The 20348-nt window shown below is 37.5% G+C and overlaps 1 protein-coding gene across 4 annotated transcripts in view; it reads left to right on the top strand.

The window, feature by feature from the left end:
* The window catches only part of NNT (nicotinamide nucleotide transhydrogenase), a 111002-nt gene that overhangs the window by 59638 nt on the left and 31016 nt on the right, over positions 1-20348 (top strand). For all 4 annotated transcript variants that reach the window (XM_033179515.1, XM_033179519.1, XM_033179517.1 and 1 more), the window contains exons 18-19: positions 11732-11891; positions 13927-14008. In XM_033179515.1, the coding sequence (XP_033035406.1) occupies positions 11732-11891; positions 13927-14008 (242 nt within the window). The remainder of the gene's footprint in view (positions 1-11731; positions 11892-13926; positions 14009-20348) is intronic.

Here is a 20348-nt window from a genome sequence, read left to right as displayed (position 1 = left end):
TTTTTCTTACGATTTAATTGAAAATCTCATTGTAATTTGGAAGGCTGAAGTATCTTTTCATAGTAAAAAATATTTTTGTTTCTTAGGCTGTGTTGCCAAACAAAGGGTTTGATAGCCCAAATTCAAAACAAGCTAAGGGATTTTAAAATTAAATCACCTAAATTGCTTGGGGAATTTGGAAAGGTGAAGGTTTATGTATCCTATTTGAAAAGTGTCAGCTTTGTGACAGAAAGAAGAAACATTTGTGAAGAAAAAATGTTTATGAAGTTGTGCTAGGAACAGTTTTCTGTAAAAGTGCTTTTAACCCTTAGTTTGATTTTGCTTCAGTTGATGAATTTGAATGACCAGCAGGGGGCAGCAGATTTTCATTATTACTTAAACTTGAGGGTTGTCAGTGGCTTTTAAAGTTAAATGGGAGGATTTGAAGGATTGGAATGTTAACAAAGCCTGTGGCATACTGATATGGGGAGAGGAGGGAAGAAGACTTGTATCTAGTTCTTGAAATGTCAGCATGGTTAATTTCTCGTTTTATCCTTTTTAAAAAACGGTTTTCTTTAGTTTTTTAAATTTATGAAGAGTATTCCCCACATTTCTGTCTGTGTCTCTCTTATTACTCTCCTTTTCCTTCTTCACTTAGTGTCTTTTATTATTATTAGTTATAGCAACCATAGTAAGTCTTAAGAGTAACTCTTCTGTAACACTGGAATAAGGTAGCAAGAGGTACTTGTTGAAAGTACTCTCTTCTATGTGTTCTGCAATTATATCATCTTTCTCATATTTTTCCTATTCTTTTATATTTTTTGACTTGTTTTCTCTAGGTCTTCTATTTCTTTTTTTTCCATTTCACTGCCACAGGCATGCCTTTTACCATCAGCATTCCATAGATATTTTGTATTCCTATTCTGTATATAGAGCTACCAAATTATTCCGATAGCTGCCTGAGGCCATAAATATCACATTGGGTCATATTAATAATGTGGATTCAAGAACAGTTGAAGTTTTAATTTAAAAGAATTCTGGCCGGGTGCCGTGGCTCATACCTGTAATTCTAGCACTTTGGGAGGCCAAGGCAGGTGGATCAGTTGAGCCCAGCCTGGGCAACATGACAAAACTCTCTCTCTACAAAAAATATAAAAGTTAGCTGGGCATGGTGGCACATGCCTGTAGTCCCAGTTACTTGGGGGGCTGAGGCAGGAGGATCACCTGGGGAGGTTGAGGCTGCAGGGAGCTGTGATTGTACCACTGGACTGCAGCCTAGGTGACAGAGTGATACCCTGTCTCAAAAAAAAAAAAAAATCCAATTAATCAAAGATGTTTAATGTAGGAAATTTGGAAGAAACAGAAAAGGATAAACAAAAAAATAAAATTACCTAAACTTCTATTACCACTTAACAGTTAACATTCTAGTCTTTTTTATATGAATATATTTAAATACATTCTACTGAATATATTATGTAATTGTCTAACCTTAACTTTAATGAAGGTTTAATTAATGTTTAATTTTCTAATAATTTTTAGCTCCTACTATTATAGCACACAGATATACCAGAATCTGTTTATTCAAATTCATAATAGTTGTTTTTAACTTTCTTTTTTTTTTTGGTTGCAGTTTTCCTTCTTATACATCTTTGATTATTTCCTTAGGTCTAGTTTTTATAAGTGCAATTACATGGTCAAAGGGAGTAAGAACTTTTTGTTGGCTTTTGATATTGCTAAATTGATCTCCACAAAGCATTCACCAGTCAAAGCTCTTACTTGTGATGTTCAATGTGTTTGTCTTACTGTATGATCTCTACTCCTAGGCATTGTTACAAAACAAGTCAGAAACCAGCAAATATGAGCCTGTCATATTTTTCGATTTTGAAGATAGAAATTATCTTTTCTTCTAAAATTTTCTGATTTCTCACTTTTTACATTAACCTTCATTGATAAACCTTCTTTATGCTTCTTTATTATAGGAAATTATATATTTATTCAGTCTCTTATGGCTGTGCTTAGCAGCTCTAGGTAGATCAGTATAATCATAAAAATAAAATAGCTACTCAAAATTAGGCGTTAGTGCAGGATAACAGGCATTATGCTGGATGCTTTACAAAATATAGCCCATTTAATCCCCACACAAATTCTGAAGGTAGGAAATATTATTCTCATTTTACTGAGAAAGTATTGTAAGGCACCATTTATTATTCACTTTTGTGTTTGTGGAGTCTGGCCAAGCACCTGGCACATTCACACAAATTGGTTTGTTAAGTGAATATTAGATAAATATTTTGTTAGCTTATTTCATGTTTTAGAGTCTTCTCCAGATATATTATGATAGCAGATATAGTAGAGTTAACATGGTACCAGTATGTTGACCTTCACTGTTATTTATTGAAGGAAACATGCAAGTCCAAACTAGAACAGGGTGATTTTATTATGTGTGAGGGAATGGAATGCACCCCAAATGGCTAACTGGCAATCCCCAAAATTGAATTTTTGTTCTGACAAAGAATTCTTTTGGGTGTCCTCTGAGCTCAGTGCTGTGGTTGCACAATATCCAAGATTATAAAAACTGAAAAATGTTGAAGTGTCCAAACAACCAACTCAAATCAATGATACCCAAATATCATATAGACATTAACCTCTCTATGATTTTACAGTTTATTTGTTTGTGATAGTATCCAGATTGCCTCAGAAATAGAGGTCTTAGAAAAATTGAACAGCATTTTGAGATCAAATTTTCTGATTTTTGCACTTTGCTGCTTGGTTCCAAATGAAAATAGAACAGAATGAAGTGGATCAAAAGCCAAATCAAAAATGTTTTTTTCCTTTGTGATTATTTAATACCTACAAAGCATTGAAATGAGAGATGCTAGTAAATGGTATATGTTATTATTGCTTTGACTTTGTCAGTTTTATGACCTGTCCTGTGCTTTCAGATTGATTTCTTACAGTGTGTTCAGAATTATGTGAATTAGGGTTCTCTTTAATGTAGAATGTAATTTTAATGATTGGCTTAATAGCTTAAAAGGAACAGCCTTAAACAGTGTTGCCAATTCTTTGTCTTGGAAGCTGAGAACTGTTCAATCTCTGGAACAGCGGTCATAGGATAGTCTCATTAATCATTTAAGCAGGCAAAAAAAAAAAAAAAAAAAGAGAGAGAGAGAGAAACAAAACAGAACCATGAACGCTAAACATTTGTTGAGACTATGATGTTGCAATGGTAAATTTAGAGATGAAAATAATTTCATTTTTAAGAGACCACATGGAATTATTATGGCTTAATGGTGATGTAATTGTGAATACGTGTTTAAGAAGTTGACTATGATTGTTAAACTACTGAGTGGTTCCTTTTTTTTTTGTCCCTAAGATGCCATCAGAAGTGGATACACATTAATGAAATGTCCTCAGAGATTCTTTCCTTCTTCTTCATTCAGTTTTATAGGAGGAAATAATGGTTCCTTTTAAGCCGAGTTAGAATAAAATTGTTTATTTATCACTCTCCTCTGTCCCTCTACCTCTGTACAGCAGTACATCTACTACTGTGATCTTCTGCAGGACTGTATGATACAGGTGATGGAGGCTCTTTGTTCACTGGACTTTTTTTTTTTAAAAAGTTATCTATGACAGAAATATCTTAATGTCCGAAATAGTCCTTTAAATCAATTTTTAAGGGCAACAATTTGGTAGAACATTTATTTTGATAACAGTTTCAGAATTGTATAATTCAAAACTAGAAAGGATTAATCTACATCAATGAGTTGAATGTTTAGGAAGTCTCAGATGTGGCTATATGGATTTTCATTAAATGTTGGATTTAAATATGGGAGGAATGTGTTAGGAATTTAAAACATCATGTCAGCTTGAGATTGTGAACTTAATTAAAAGCGTTACTTTAGCCGGGCATGGTGGCTCATTCCTGTAATCCCAGCACTTTGGGAGGCCAAGGCAGGCAGATCACCTGTGGTCAGGAGTTTGAGACCAGCCTGGCCAACATGGTGAAACCCAATTTCTACCAAATATATAAAAAGTTAGCCAGATGTGGTGGTGTGCACCTGTAATCCCAGCCACTCTGGAGAATGAGGCAGGAAAATCTCTTGAACCCAGGGGACGGATGTTACAGTGAGCCGAGATCGTGCCACTACACTCCAACCTGGGTGACAGAGCGAGACTCCATCTCAAAAAAAAAAAAAAAAGGCATTACTTTAATTCTTTCACTTTCTTATCCATTAATAATACATGTAAAGACATTTCAGGTTTTCTTTTGTTTGTAATAATCTTAGACAAATTTGTCAGACTTTGGGCACTGTAAAATGTCAATGTTGTATCTGATAAATAGAGTTTAGGTTGAAAGAGCAATTACAATTCTGGCAACATTTTGATTCATCATCTTTGAAATTTAAGTTATTTAGGCTTTATTAAAGTATGGCTTCTTGCTCATCTTCTGTGTACCTTTTCCTCACTGCCTTTGCCTGGGCCCTACTCAGCATAATGGAAATGTCTCCACCAAGCTGGTAGCAGGCTGAGCCATCATTGTGTGGGGCGGCCATAGTTTTCTCGATGTGGTATTTATCATTGAAGATCTTGGTGCTTTTTTACTTTTTTTTTTTTTTGTTTTCCCTTTTTTAATTTTTTATTATACTTTAAGTTCTAGGGTACATGTGCATAACGTTTATATCATGTATAACTCCCCAATGCAATCCCTCCCTCCTCCCCCCTCCCCATGATAGGCCCCAGTGTGTGATGTTCCCCTTCCCGAGTCCAACTGATCTCATTGTTCAGTTCCCACCTATGAGTGAGAACATGCGGTGTTTGGTTTTCTCTTCTTGTGATAGTTGCTAAGAATGATGGTTTCCAGCTGCATCCATGTCCCTACAAAGGACGCAAACTCATCCTTTTTGATGGCTGCATAGTATTCCATGGTGTATATGTGCCACATTTTCTTAATCCAGTCTGTCACAGATGGACATTTGGGTTGATTCCAAGTCTTTGCTATTGTGAATAGTGCCGCAATAAACATACGTGTGCATGTGTCTTTGTAGTAGAATAATTTATAATCCTTTGGGTATATACCCAGTAGTGGGATGGCTGGGTCATATGGTACATCTAGTTCTAGATCCTTGAGGAATCGCCATACTGTTTTCCATAATGGTTGAACTAGTTTACAATCCCACCAACAGTGTAAAAGTGTTCCTATTTCTCCACATCCTCTCCAACACCTGTTGTTTCCTGACTTCTTAATGATTGCCATTCTAACTGGTGTGAGATGGTATCTCATTGTGGTTTTCATTTGCATTTCTCTGATGGCGAGTGATGACGAGCATTTTTTCATGTGTCTGTTGGCTGTATGGATGTCTTCTTTTGAGAAATGTCTGTTCATATCCTTTGCCCACTTTTTGATGGGGTTGTTTGTTTTTTTTCTTGTATATTTGTTTGAGTTCTTTGTAGATTCTGGATATTAGCCCTTTGTCAGATGAGTAGGTTGCAAAAATTTTCTCCCATTCTGTAGGTTGCCTGTTAACTCTGATGGTAGTTTCTTTTGCTGTGCAAAAGCTCTTTAGTTTAATGAGATCCCATTTGTCAATTTTGGCTTTTGCTGCCGTTGCTTTTGGTGTTTTAGACATGAAGTCCTTGCCCATGCCTATGTCCTGAATGGTACTACCTAGATTTTCTTCTAGGGTTTTTATGGTATTAGGTCTAACATTTAAGTCTCTAATCCATCTTGAATTAATTTTCGTATAAGGGGTAAGGAAAGGATCCAGTTTCAGCTTTCTACTTGTGGCTAGCCAATTTTCCCAGCACCATTTATTAAATAGGGAATCCTTTCCCCATTTCTTGTTTTTGTCAGGTTTGTCAAAGATCAGATGGCTGTAGATGTGTGGTATTATTTCTGAGGACTCTGTTCTGTTCCACTGGTCTATTTCTCTGTTGTGGTACCAGTACCATGCTGTTTTGGTTACTGTAGCCTTGTAGTATAGTTTGAAGTCAGGTAGCGTGACGCCTCCAGCTTTGTCCTTTTGACTTAGGATTGTCTTGGCAATGCAGGCTCTTTTTTGGTTCCATATGAACTTTAAAGCAGTTTTTTCCAATTCTGTGAAGAAACTCATTGGTAGCTTGATGGGGATGGCATTGAATCTATAAATAACCTTGGGCAGTATGGCCATTTTCACGATATTGATTCTTCCTATCCATGAGCATGGTATGTTCTTCCATTTGTTTGTGTCCTCTTTGATTTCACTGAGCAGTGGTTTGTAGTTCTCCTTGAAGAGGTCCTTTACATCCCTTGTAAGCTGGATTCCTAGGTATTTTATTCTCTTTGAAGCAATTGTGAATGGAAGTTCATTCCTGACTTGGCTCTCTGCTTGTCTGTTTCTGGTGTATAAGGATGCTTGTGATTTTTGCACATTAATTTTGTATCCTGAGACTTTGCTGAAGTTGCTTATCAGCTTAAGGAGATTTTGGGCTGAGACGATGGGTTTTTCTAAATATACAATCATGTCATCTGCAAACAGGGACAATTTGACTTCTTCTTTTCCTAACTGGATACCCTTGATTTCTTTCTCTTGCCTGATTGCCCTAGCCAGAACTTCCAACACTATGTTGAATAGGAGTGGTGAGAGAGGGCATCCCTGTCTTGTGCCAGTTTTCAAAGGGAATTTTTCCAGTTTTTGCCCATTCAGTATGATATTAGCTGTGGGTTTGTCGTAAATAGCTCTTATTATTTTGAGGTACGTTCCATCAATACCGAATTTATTGAGCGTTTTTAGCATAAAGGGCTGTTGAATTTTGTCAAAAGCCTTTTCTGCATCTATTGAGATAATCATGTGGTTCTTGTCTTTGGTTCTGTTTATATGCTGGATTACGTTTATTGATTTGCGAATGTTGAACCAGCCTTGCATCCCAGGGATGAAGCCCACTTGATCATGGTGGATAAGCTTTTTGATGTGCTGCTGAATACGGTTTGCCAGTATTTTATTGAGAATTTTTGCATCGATGTTCATCAGGGATATTGGTCTAAAATTCTCTCTTTTTGTTGTGTCTCTGCCAGGCTTTGGTATCAGGATGATGTTGGCCTCATAAAATGAGTTAGGGAGGATTCCCTCTTTTTCTATTGATTGAAATAGTTTCAGAAGGAATGGTACCAGCTCCTCCTTGTACCTCTGGTAGAATTCAGCTGTGAATCCATCTGGTCCTGGACTTTTTTTCGTGGGTAGGCTATTAATTGTTGCCTCAATTTCAGAGCCTGTTATTGGTCTATTCAGGGATTCAACTTCTTCCTGGTTCAGTCTTGGGAGAGTGTAAGTGTCCAGGAAATTATCCATTTCTTCTAGATTTTCTAGTCGATTTGCGTAGAGGCATTTATAGTATTCTCTGATGGTTGTTTGTATTTCTGTGGGGTCGGTGGTGATATCCCCTTTATCATTTTTTATTGCGTCTATTTGATTCCTCTCTCTTTTCTTCTTTATTAGTCTTGCTAGCGGTCTGTCAATTTTGTTGATCTTTTCAAAAAACAACTCCTGGATTCATTGATTTTTTGGAGGGTTTTTTGTGACTCTATCTCCTTCAGTTCTGCTCTGATCTTAGTTATTTCTTGCCTTCTGCTAGCTTTTGAATGTGTTTGCTCTTGCCTCTCTAGTTCTTTTAATTGTGACGTTAAAGTGTCAATTTTAGATCTTTCCTGCTTTCTCTTGTGGGCATTTAGTGCTATAAATTTCCCTCTACACACTGCTTTAAATGTGTCCCAGAGATTCTGGTATGTTGTATCTTTGTTCTCATTGGTTTCAAAGAACATCTTTATTTCTGCTTTCATTTCGTTATGTACCCAGTAGTCATTCAGGAGCAGGTTATTCAGTTTCCATGTAGTTGAGCGGTTTTGATTGAGTTTCTTAGTCCTGAGTTCTAGTTTGATTGCACTGTGGTCTGAGAGACAGTTTGTTATAATTTCTGTTCTTGTACATTTGCTGAGGAGTGCTTTACTTCCAATTATGTGGTCAATTTTGGAATAAGTGCGATGTGGTGCTGAGAAGAATGTATATTCTGTTGATTTGGGGTGGAGAGTTCTATAGATGTCTATTAGGTCCGCTTGGTGCAGAGATGAGTTCAATTCCTGGATATCCTTGTTAACTTTCTGTCTCGTTGATCTGTCTAATGTTGACAGTGGAGTGTTGAAATCTCCCATTATTATTGTATGGGAGTCTAAGTCTCTTTGTAGGTCTCTAAGGACTTGCTTTATGAATCTGGGTGCTCCTGTATTGGGTGCATATATATTTAGGAGAGTTAGCTCTTCCTGTTGAATTGATCCCTTTACCATTATGTAATGGCCTTCTTTGTCTCTTTTGATCTTTGATGGTTTAAAGTCTGTTTTATCAGAGACTAGGATTGCAACCCCTGCTTTTTTTTGTTCTCCATTTGCTTGGTAGATCTTTCTCCATCCCTTTATTTTGAGCCTATGTATGTCTCTGCATGTGAGATGGGTCTCCTGAATACAGCAGACTGATGGGTCTTGACTCTTTATCCAGTTTGCCAGTCTGTGTCTTTTAATTGGAGCATTTAGTCCATTTACATTTAAGGTTAATATTGTTATGTGTGAACTTGATCCTGTCATTATGATATTAACTGGTTATTTTGCTCATTAGTTGATGCAGTTTCTTCCTAGCCTCGATGGTCTTTACATTTTGGCATGTTTTTGCAATGGCTGGTACCGGTTGTTCCTTTCCATGTTTAGGGCTTCCTTCAGGGTCTCTTGTAAGGCAGGCCTGGTGGTGACAAAATCTCTAAGCATTTGCTTATCTGTAAAGGATTTTATTTCTCCTTCACTGATGAAACTTAGTTTGGCTGGATATGAAATTCTGGGTTGAAAATTCTTTTCTTTAAGAACGTTGAATATTGGCCCCCACTCTCTTCTGGCTTGTAGAGTTTCTGCTGAGAGATCTGCTGTTAGTCTGATGGGCTTCCCTTTGTGGGTAACCCGACCTTTCTCTCTGGCTGCCCTTAAGATTTTTTCCTTCATTTCAACTTTGGTGAATCTGGCAATTATGTGTGTTGGAGTTGCTCTTCTGGAGGAGTATCTTTGTGGCGTTCTCTGTATTTCCTGAATTTGAATGTTGGCCTGCCCTACTAGGTTGGGGAAGTTCTCCTGGATGATATCCTGAAGAGTGTTTTCCAACTTGGTTCCATTTTCCCCCTCACTTTCAGGCACCCCAATCAGACGTAGATTTGGTCTTTTTACATAATCCCATACTTCTTGCAGGCTTTGTTCATTTCTTTTTCTTCTTTTTTCTTTGGTTTTCTCTTCTCGCTTCATTTCATTCATTTGATCCTCAGTCGCTGATACTCTTTCTTCCAGTTGATCGAGTCGGTTACTGAAGCTTGTGCATTTGTCACGTATTTCTCGTGTCATGGTTTTCATCTCTGTCATTTCGTTTATGATCTTCTCTGCATTAATTAGTCTAGCTGTCAATTCTTCCACTTTTTTTTCAAGATTTTTAGTTTCTTTGCGCTGGGTACGTAATTCCTCCTTTAGCTCTGAGAAGTTTGATGGACTGAAGCCTTCTTCTCTCATCTCGTCAAAGTCATTCTCTGACCAGCTTTGATCCGTTGCTGGCGATGGGCTGCGCTCCTTTGCAGGGGGAGATGCGCTCTTATTTTTTGAATTTCCAGCTTTTCTGCCCTGCTTTTTCCCCATCTTTGTGGTTTTATCTGTCTCTGGTCTTTGATGATGGTGACGTACTGATGGGGTTTTGGTATAGGTGTCCTTCCTGTTTGATAGTTTTCCGTCTGACAGTCAGAAGGACTGTCTGTTGGTCTGTTGGAGATTGCTTGAGGTCCACTCCAGACCCTGTTTGCCTGGGTATCAGCAGCAGAGGTTGCCAAAGATAGAATATTGCTGAGCAGCGAGTGTACCTGTCTGATTCTTCCTTTGGAAGTTTCCTCTCAGGGATGACTCCACCCTGTGAGGTGTGGGGTGTCAGACTGCCCCTAGTGGGGGATGTCTCCCAGCTAGGCTACTCAGGGGTCAGGGACCCACCTGAGCAGGCAGTCTGTATGTTCTCGGATCTCAACCTCCGCGTTGGGAGATCCACGGCTCTCCCCAAAGCTGTCAGACAGAGTCGTTCGCCTCTGCACCGCCCCCGCTGCTTTCCCTATTGGACCTCAGCTGTGGGCTGTCCCCAGAGGTGGAGTCTACAGAGACAGGCAGGTTTCCTTGAGCTGCTGTGAGCTCCACCCAGTTCGAGCTTCCCAGCGGCTTTGTTTACCTACTTAAGCCTCAGCAATGGCGGGCGCCCCTCCCCCAGCCTCGCTGCTGCCTTGCGGATAGATCGCTGCAGACGGCTGTGTTAGCAGTGAGGGAGGCTCCGTGGGCGTGGGACCCTCCCGGCCAGGTGTGGGATATATTCTCCTGGTGTGCCTGTTTCCTTAAAGCGCAGTATTGGGGTGGGAGTTACGCGATTTTCCAGGTGTTATGTGTCTCAGTTCCCCTGGCTAGGAAAACGGATTTCCTTCCCCCTTGCGCTTCCAGGTGAGGCGATGCCTCGCCCTGCTTCAGCTCACGCTGGTCAGGCTGCAGCAGCTGACCAGCACCGATTGTCCGGCACTCCCTAGAGAGATGACCCCAGTACCTCAGTTGAAAATGCAGAAATCACCGGTCTTCTGTGTTACTCGCGCTGGGAGTTGGAGACTGGGCTTTTTTACTTTTTTAATACTAAAGTGTTGTATTTTAAAAACAAGCAATAGATTGACACTTATATAGCTTTTAAGTGATATAATGAATCAATAATATATTTATTACAGCACTTAAAATAGAGTTTAATAAGTTTTTGGAAATTTTTTCTGAAGTGATAAAGTCAGTTATGATCATGTAGAATGACTGTTTTGATCACATGTAGTGACTTGAAATCTTAAAATGCATTTGATTACTCAGAACTACCCCACATCTAGAGGTCTATAAATGAACTGTTTTCAAAACCACATCAGTTATTGTCACATATTTCAGCAGTGGCATTCCTATGGTACATTCTTGAGTGATTATAAATGAGCATGAGAAGTTCATTTCTCTTATTTTCCTTTTATGATTATTTTTCTAGTTAAAAGAGTGAGTATAAATTTTAAAGAGTGTATAATCTTATTCTTCTACCTATTTGGAAGTGAAATATTTTAGAGTCCTAATGATGAACCCAGTTACTTCTATTAAAACTTAAGTATGGGGCTTTATGGAGCTATAATTGATTTGGAAAATAAGACAGTATCAACCCCCATATTTCTATTTTCTTGATGACAGAGAGCAGCAATATTCTAGACGAAGTGGATCTTTACTCTTTTGATTCTTACCAGTTGCTTCTTCACAGCTGGTATCTGTGAAGATGGAATCTATAGCAGAATTCAGCTGAGAGATAAAATTGCTCAATCAGCATTCAGGCAGTAATAAGTAGATATGATTTTTTTCATTACTTTATGAATTTTACGGATAATTTTTTATTAAGTTCTTTGTTTCTATTGACTGTTTTACTGAAAATATATCAGTTTGCAATTGATTTGATAAGGAAAAATATAATGTGGTTCTCAGATATCTTCTGTCATTTAAATTTTTGAAGTGATTTTCAGAAACCAGCTGAAATTTATCTGATTAAAATATTGTAAATGATCAAATAAACCTTTTAAAATGATTCCAAATATCATATACACAACATTTGTACCATTCTCAAAAAGTTATGTGGATTAAACTCTCACAGCTGATAATTTGGCTCTCCAGGCAATGAATCGCTCCCTGGCTAATGTGATTCTTGGAGGCTATGGTACCACTTCAACAGCTGGTGGAAAACCCATGGAAATTTCTGGCACACATACGGAAATCAACCTTGACAATGCAATTGATATGATTCGAGAAGCTAATAGCATTATTATTACACCAGGTAAAGAAAAAAAGCAAAAGCAAATAACCTATAAAGCTGTTATCATTGATGACGTTAAAATTTCTTATAATAGGAAAGTAGAATTGAAACTTCTTTAGTTTTGAAAATATGATGGAAACTTAATAGCAATTCTATGATTACTAAGTGAAAAATACTGAGAATTCCCAGTTTAAGTTAATATTCTGGAGATCACATGGTAATTCTATAAATTCTTACAGTGGGTTCTAGCTGTGTCTTTCTGTGATTATGTGTACATGTTTACATCATTTTCAAGTCTTTTTTTTTCTCATTGGTAATTTTTGGGCCCATTGTCAAGATTAAATTAGATATAGTATATGAAAATCTTTAGCCCACTCATTAGAGTTGCTCAATAAATGTTATTCTTTTTCAAAAATGATTATTTAAAAAATCATCAAGAATCATGTGGTTTTCAACAAAATGAGGCAATGTGGCCTGGTAGAAAGTGCTTGGTTTGGAGTCACGATACCTCTCTTTTGTTCTTAATTAAGAATTCTTAATCTATGTGACATTACTCAAGTCATTTAATCTCTCTAGGCCTCAATTTTCTAGTTATCTGAGTTTTAGCTCTTCACTGTTATCACAGAATACTGTGGTATTATGGATAATATATTGGTTTCAGATTAAGATTTTAACTTTATCATGTTATCAAATGAGTTTTCTGTAAAGAAAATCTACTGATTTGACATGTGAGTAGTTTACTAGTTAGTTATGTACTGAAGTAAAAATAGGAGACATTAGCTGAGTTGAATGTTATAGTGTAAGCTTTCTCAACTTGGGACAATATCACTTTTTAGGGACATTTGAAATAGGTGTATTTGGGTTTTTGGTTGTCCAAAGATGGGACTGCTACTGTCAGTTAGTGGATGGAAGCAGATAAATGAAATGTACTGTAATGTGTGGGGCACTGCTGCATAATGAATCATCACACCCCAAGCGTCATTGGTCTTACCCGTTGAGCAATGCTGTACTGGAGTATAAAGGTGTAAAGATGTAGAGGACACAATCTATTTCCTCTAGGCATTTTCCATCTAATGATGAAGTCAGATAGGTAGATCAGTAATGCAAGGTGGGTTATGATAAGGGCTAAACTGAACTATGTGGACAATTTTTTGATCACAAGAAACCTATGAAGGTTTGTAGGGAGGTGAGGATTTGTTTTTAGGCCTTAGAGGATAGATGGTGTTGGGATGGGAGAAGCCAGTGGAAATAGCTTGAGCAGAGACTTGGCATTTGAAAAAATGGGGATAGAAAAGTGGGGACAGATGTGAGATTCATTGTGCAGGTAGAATGGACAGAAAAGGCAGTGAAGATGACTGAAGTTCTTCGTTATACCTGTAATAACATCAGAAATATGGAAACAGTTTTTGGAGTGTGGGGAGAAAATTTTGAGTTCTTTTCTTGAGATATTAAATTTGAGGTGGAGATGGGACAAGAGGCATGTTATACTGGGGCACAAATGACAGGTCAAGCCTGCGGACAGATTGGGAATCATCAGATGGTTGTTGAAGTCATGAGATAAGCCGAGGTTTTCAAGGAGATTGTGAGGGGCAAAGTTAAAGCCCTTTGGAAGCTTTGTCATATAAGCGAAGAAAAGAAGGAGATAAACTATTGAAGGAACTAGAGGAAGAATAATAACAAAGTTAGACTGGGACAGGGGACTGCAGTGTCATCAAAGCCAAGTATGAAGAGAGTTAAAAACACGAGAGAGAGAGAGACGGAGAGAGACAGAGAAAGAGATGAGAGGGAACACCCAAGGGTATGTGCAGTGTCGGGGGCGGGGGTGCACAGCGGTATTAGACACTACAGAAGATTGAGGAGCAATCATTACATTTTCAATTTCAAATTTAGGGCAATATTTTTAAAAGCCAAGCTTATAAGTTTGCTTTCATTTCTAGTCCTGTTAAATGATTGCCTCTGTTGGCATAAACATGTGTTTTGATCAAGAGAGAAGTTGTACTTCATGTAATTTCAAAATAAAATACACATTCTTCTGTGTTCTTAATGTACCTTGCAGGCTATGGTCTCTGTGCAGCCAAAGCTCAATACCCCATTGCTGATTTGGTAAAGATGCTCACTGAGCAAGGCAAAAAAGTCAGGTAAGTGTTTGCAGTGGAGAGGCTTGCAGTGTTTGTAAAGATGTGTGTGTGGAGAAAAGGAAATAGAGTGAACCCTTGAACAATGTAGGGGTTAGGGCACTGACCCGCCCATACAATTAAAGATCCATATATAACTTTTGAATCTTCAAAAACGTGCCTACTAATGGCCTACTGATGATCAGAATGCTTACTGATAGCATAAACAAAATGTGTATCCATTAACAAATTTTATGTTATATGTATTTAAATAGTAGAGAAAGGAAAATGTTAGTAAGAAAATCATAAGGAAGAGAAAATATATTTGCTATTCCTTAAGTGGAAGTGGATCATCATAAAGGTTTTAATCCTTGTCTTTATGTTGAGTGAGATGAGAAGAAGGAGGAAGAGGAGGAGTTGGTCTTCCTCTCATGAGTGACAGCGGCAGAAGAAAATCTGTGGATAAGTGGACCCTCGCAGCTCAAACCCATGTTGTTCAAGGGTCAGCTGTAAATGGCTTCTGAAAAAGATGACTGTTTCTTAAAGTGGTGTTTTACATATGTAATCCTAGGTAAAGAAGTTAAGTTGTTAACGAACAAGCCATATTCTGGTCTTAGTCTTACTATTTAGATTTTGCTGTCCCTGGATTAGCATTGACTCAAATATTATTGACTCATTTTAGAAAAGGAAAATTTATTATTCCAAATTCTTGAATATTTATTAATGGGGAAATCAAAAGTCTTGTTTCTCTGTGGTTTGATTTGAGGAAAGAGGTCAAGCGAAGCATTTTAAGTACATCAAGTTGTATCTTTTTTGTTTCTGGTCACACTGAATAAAGACAAAAGGTCTTAAAAGAGAGGCCTTGAAGAGCAAGATCAAGTAATAAACCTGTGTGCTGGTTACTGTTTTGCTGAGTTAGCTCTCATATACTCAGGGTGGAAAAGACTGCTGAAAGTGTTCTTTTCCTAAAGCTATTCATGTTTTGAAATATGAATCAGAGCAGCAGCTGTTCCTGCCACTTGCCATTTGGGCATTGGTCTGCTCTTGGGAGGATATTAAGCAGAATGGCAAAGTTGAGGGACTCCGTTTTACTAGCTTATTCTCCATGATGTTGGATAAACTGTTTGAGGAACGTACAAATAGGGCCATTGGGTGATGAATGTGGTGACCCTCAAGGTACTTTGCATCTGTCCTGCTCACCTTTGGGTCCCTGTTCTGGAACTCTCATATTACTTAGGAGTCAGAGAAGATATCCTATGAGTTATCCCTGGTAGGGCAACTGCTGCCTGTTTTGTGGGGAGGCTGGTTCACTAGCAGTTGCATTGATGTGACACTGTAAGTCAGAGATACAAGGTAACTCATTAAATAGAATTTGTTTGTTTACCAGGATGGTAATGTTTGTGGACAAAACTGTTAATTTCTGTTCATAAAAGTTTTAGACATCAACCTTGTGCTTTTGTCTTCAGACAAAAGCATCATCTGATGAGAAAATAAGGCAAACAGTGTTCCTAGAGCCAGCCAGAGTACTTGTGCTGGACTGGATGCAGAATCCTAATCTCTGGCTGGAATGTCCCAGCTACTAGTAGTGGTGACAGAAACTTAGATGATGAAATCAGGGGGCTACCTTAATTGTATTAGTGTCAGCAGTTATGTCAGCTGCACTTTTATTTCTTCCTTCCTTTCTTTCCTATGCTTCCTTTCTTCTCTCACTCCTTCCTCCAATCTATAGTTTGTGTTTGTCAAATATATAGAATCAAAATACTATTTTGTGGTGGGACCAGCATTTCTGTGATATGATTTTCATGTTTATTGAGAATCTTAGATGAATTGAAGATAGATGATGAGAAAAGTCATTGACTTTATTTTTAAATTTTTACATAAGAAGTCTACTTTTTAGTTACTTATTCCAGTTTTTACATAGGATATTAAGGTGTGCTTTTTAAAGCCATCATTTTGCTACTGAGAACATTTGTAGGCCTGCAAGTGAAAAGGATGTGTTAAACAACGTTTTATGATTTTTCTAAAAAGAAACTGCTTTCTCTATTCAGTCCACATGTGAAAAAATCTAATGTATTCGTAATGCCCTCTTTCACCATATAAATGTTTAGGAGATGAGTGGCAATCATAATAGAGAAAGAAAAATGCCTTTCATGTCTTAGTTATCCTTAGGGAAGGGAAGGATTAATTTGACATACCTCTCTTGTAACCCATTGATCAGCCTAGGTTAACCAGACCTCTTGGAAAATCAGTCCAGTGTTAAATAAGTGGATGTGGAGTGAAGAGCATCATGACTGTAGTGCAGCTTGAAGGAAGACAGGACCTTAAGGGAAATGTCAAAGGAAATAAGAGAGATGGGAAAATGATCTGAAAGGAAAAAGGATAAGACAAATGAATTTTTTGTTTCTGATCTGATTAAAATTAGAATTTTATCTATGAGGACATGATATAAACTACTGTTGTAGGATGATTTCTGTGACACTGCTTGGGAAAAGTAATTATTTGATGAAAGGTTTATGAGAAATATTTAATTATACATTTATGAATACTTTTTCAGTTCTACATTTTTTATTGAAGTAATTGTGTGAATAGGACCAAAGACTTTTCATGAGAGAGCTTTTCATTGCTTCACATAATTGTTAACATAGTTCAAATACTTTTATAAATGTATTAATAATTTATTATGTAGGATCAGAATAAGATTATTAATTCAGTCTAGTTTTTCTATTTGTAAGTTATTTATAGTCATCTTTCTTTCATATTAAAGGTGAAATATATTAATATATTGTAGTTTTTTTACTATAGTATGTTGAATTTTCAACATAAACTTTGTAACAAATTATGTAAATCTTCCATTTGAATTAAATGGAAAAGGACTATTCTTGCTAAAATAATGACAGTAGATCATCATATTTTTCTGTGTGAATTTTTTTTATTGAAAGAGATTTGTAAAAACTTGGTGATTTTCTTTGTATGTGTTATCTTTTCACAGAAGAAATGCAAATTTTCTTTACGAAGTTAGGAATATATATATAATAGATGCTAGCTTTTTTCCTTTTTTTTTTAAGGGGCAAATGTCTGTTTGAACAAGAGATGGCTGTAGCAGTTACCTCGTATTTTGATGAAATAAATCTGTATTTACAGTTTGCAGTAATTTAGTCCTTTCATCACTCTGTGGAGCTCCCACGGTGTTCATTGAGTACAGCTGCTGGGCCTCTGGAGTTAGTAGGTCTTTGTGCCTCAGGACCCCAGCATGCCTAGCATCCAGATGTGGTGACATATTCACACACATCCCCTGTGGAAATGTGCCAGTGTGGACATATGATTGTCATCAATTAGTTACGCCCAAGTGGTGCCAAGAAAAATCACATCTGTCATACAGTCTGTCTGGCTTCAAGGCCTATGATTGATTTAGAGACACTCCTGTTTTCCTTTACTTTGGCCATAGTCATAACATGCTCATGAACTAAGATTATATAATAAAGCACATGACATTTCATGACAAGAACTCATTTTAGAATGTCATGAAAGTTCACTGGCTTAGACTTTCTTTAGTGGCCAAGATATCATTTGCTTCCCAGTAGCCCAGAATGCCTGTATAGCTTACCTAACTTCTACTTGATGTCTAAAAGGATTTTATGACAACAATCTTATGACATAAGAGCCACAGATATTTTTTATTTTTCCTTCCCAATTTTTGGATTGATTATATGATAGGCTTTTCATTGTAAGGCAGAGATAGTGTTCCCATTGAGTAATTAGAAAGGGGTAGAATATGCCTGTAATCCCAGCACTTTGGGAGGCTGAGGCAGGGGGATCAGGAGGTCAGGAGATCGAGATCATCCTGGCTAACATGGTGAAACACCGTCTCTACTAAAAATACAAAAAATTAGCCGGGTGTGGTGGTGGGCACCTGTAGTCCCAGCTACTCGGGAGGCTGAGGCAGGAGAATGGCGTGAACCAGGGGGCAGAGCTTGCAGTGAGCCGAGATCATGCCACTGCACTCCAGCCTGGGTGACAGAGCGAGACTCCATCTCAAAAAAAAAAAAAGGGGGGGGTAGAATTTTTTTCTTTTTTATAATTAATTACTTCTTGATTTTCTTTCTATAAATCATTATTGCTTGAATTATCACAGAAGTCATTTGAATTTATTAAATACCTTTCAACTTATTATTTTGTTTTTGAGATGGAGTTTCACTGTTGTCACCCAGGCTGGAGGGCAGTGGCATGATTTCAGCTCACTGCAAACTCTGCCGCCTGGGTTCAAAGCGATTCTCTTGCCTCAGCCTGCCAAGTAGCTGGGGCTGTAGGCACACACCACACCTGGCTGATTTTTGTATTTTTGGTAGAGATGGGGTTTTGCCATGTTGGCCAGGCTGGTCTCGAACTCCGGACCTCAAGTGATCCACCTGCCTCGGCCTACCAAAGTGCTGGGATTACAGGCGTGAGCCACCGTACCTGGCTTCAACTTCTTTGAGTGACTAACTGATGTTATGTATTGCTTTCATGTTAATGTTCTACCACATCCTTCTATTAATAACTTACTGAGAAATTTGTTGCTAGGTACTGAGCATATAAGGATGAATAAATCTAATTCTCAGAAGTTTATAGTTATGAAGAAATCACTATTAACAGATCAATGAATGAATTCCATTTAATGTGATAGCATGCTAAGACAAGTAGAGTAGTAGTAAGAATACAAGGAGTAGTTAGCTGTCCAGGAGATATTTTAAACTTTTTACAAGCTGAAATATCTTGCATATTTTTAAAAATAAATATTTTCATTTATTTTTTATATACTGTCTAAACACATCTAGCTGCCTGTGGTATTTGCAGTCTAATAATGTTTTACAGTCCTGTATAATATGGCTATAGGTTTAAATACATGTTATTTTTACTTAGAAATTGATTCTTTGAAGATACTTGAAAATATAAAATATTTTGTCCATCTAACTAACTGGATTTTTTTGTTGTTGTTGTTGAAATTTCACTCTGTCACCCAGCTTGGAGTGCAGTGGTGTGATCTTGGCTCACTGCAAGCTCTGCCTCCTAGATTGAAGTGATTCTCCCACCTCAGCCTCCCAAGTAGCTGGAATTACAGGCATGCACCATCACGCCCGACTAATTTTTGTATTTTTAGTGGAAACGGGGTTTCATCATGTTGACCAGGCTGATCTCAAACTCCTGACCTCAGGTGATCCACCCACCTTGGCTTCCCAGAGTGCTGGGATTACAGGCATGAGCCACCACATTAGGCCAGGATTTTCCTGAGTTTCATGAATAAATGTGATTCAGATAAACAAAGTTCAGCCTTCTTAGATTTGTTATGTTTTTGGGTGGAGGAAGAGTCAAGGCTTGCAAATTGGTAAAGCAATAAAGTTACATACTTCTGACGAGAATAGAAACTAGGCCAGTTGAAATTATCTCGTATAGTATTTGAATAACGAGATAGACATTATTTAGCAGTTTCATGTCAGCTTTGTAATACTTTTATAAAATACAGATACCACTATTCATATCCATAACCATTCATTGAACAAATAATTATAATATATAGCATTCTTTCCCAGGCTACTGTTGTAGGTCCAGGGGATACCTCAGTGAAGACAACAGCTGAAAATTCCTGGTCTTATGGAATTTACATTAATTAACTAATTAATTGATTAATTAATAGACTTCAAGATAATCTGAATTGGAGATTATAACCCCATTTGTCTCCAATTTCAATGCTACTTGAAAAACCAGAGAACAGCTGTAGCATAGGTTATTGTATCAGAATTTCAAAGTTATAGCTGCCACTATTTGGCCTTGAATTAGCCAGCACTTTTGATTTTCTCAAAGAATGTGGTGTGTTTCTTTGCACTTTGCACTGGGGCTGCCTTCTCGAAAAACATGGTGGCAGGATAGTGGGTATGGGTTATTTGTATAACTGGTCAAATGAATGAAACTTTTGATGGAAGAGAGGAAAACCAAAGAAAGTATGTGCATTCACTCACATCTATGTTCAACCTATTGTGTGGAGTTGCTAGTAATCTCCCAGATCAAAGGTGTCTGTTATGCTCCTAGAAAGTGGCTACCTTCATCCCAGATTGGCTTTATCTTGTCTACAGCATATTGGTATGGTGGAAAGAACAGAATACTGGGTTAAAGCCCGTGCTTTAGGTGCTTTGTAAAGCCTCTTTCGGTCATACCACTCTAGGACGCATTCCTTATAAACTGTTGTCACAGGCATTCCTGTGGCCTGAGGAAAAAAACTCTTTTTTTTTTTTTTTTTTTTTGAGTGTGGATTTTTTTTTTTTTTTTTTTTTTTTTTTTTTTTATTATACTTTAAGTTCTAGGGTACATGTGCATGACGTTTATATCACGT

Source organism: Trachypithecus francoisi, unplaced genomic scaffold (genome assembly GCF_009764315.1).
Source record: "Trachypithecus francoisi isolate TF-2019V2 unplaced genomic scaffold, Tfra_2.0 Lachesis_group2, whole genome shotgun sequence".
Classification (NCBI taxonomy): domain Eukaryota; kingdom Metazoa; phylum Chordata; class Mammalia; order Primates; family Cercopithecidae; genus Trachypithecus; species Trachypithecus francoisi.
The sequence above is the reverse complement of the archived record's forward strand: the minus strand, read 5'-3'. Positions and strand labels throughout refer to the sequence as shown.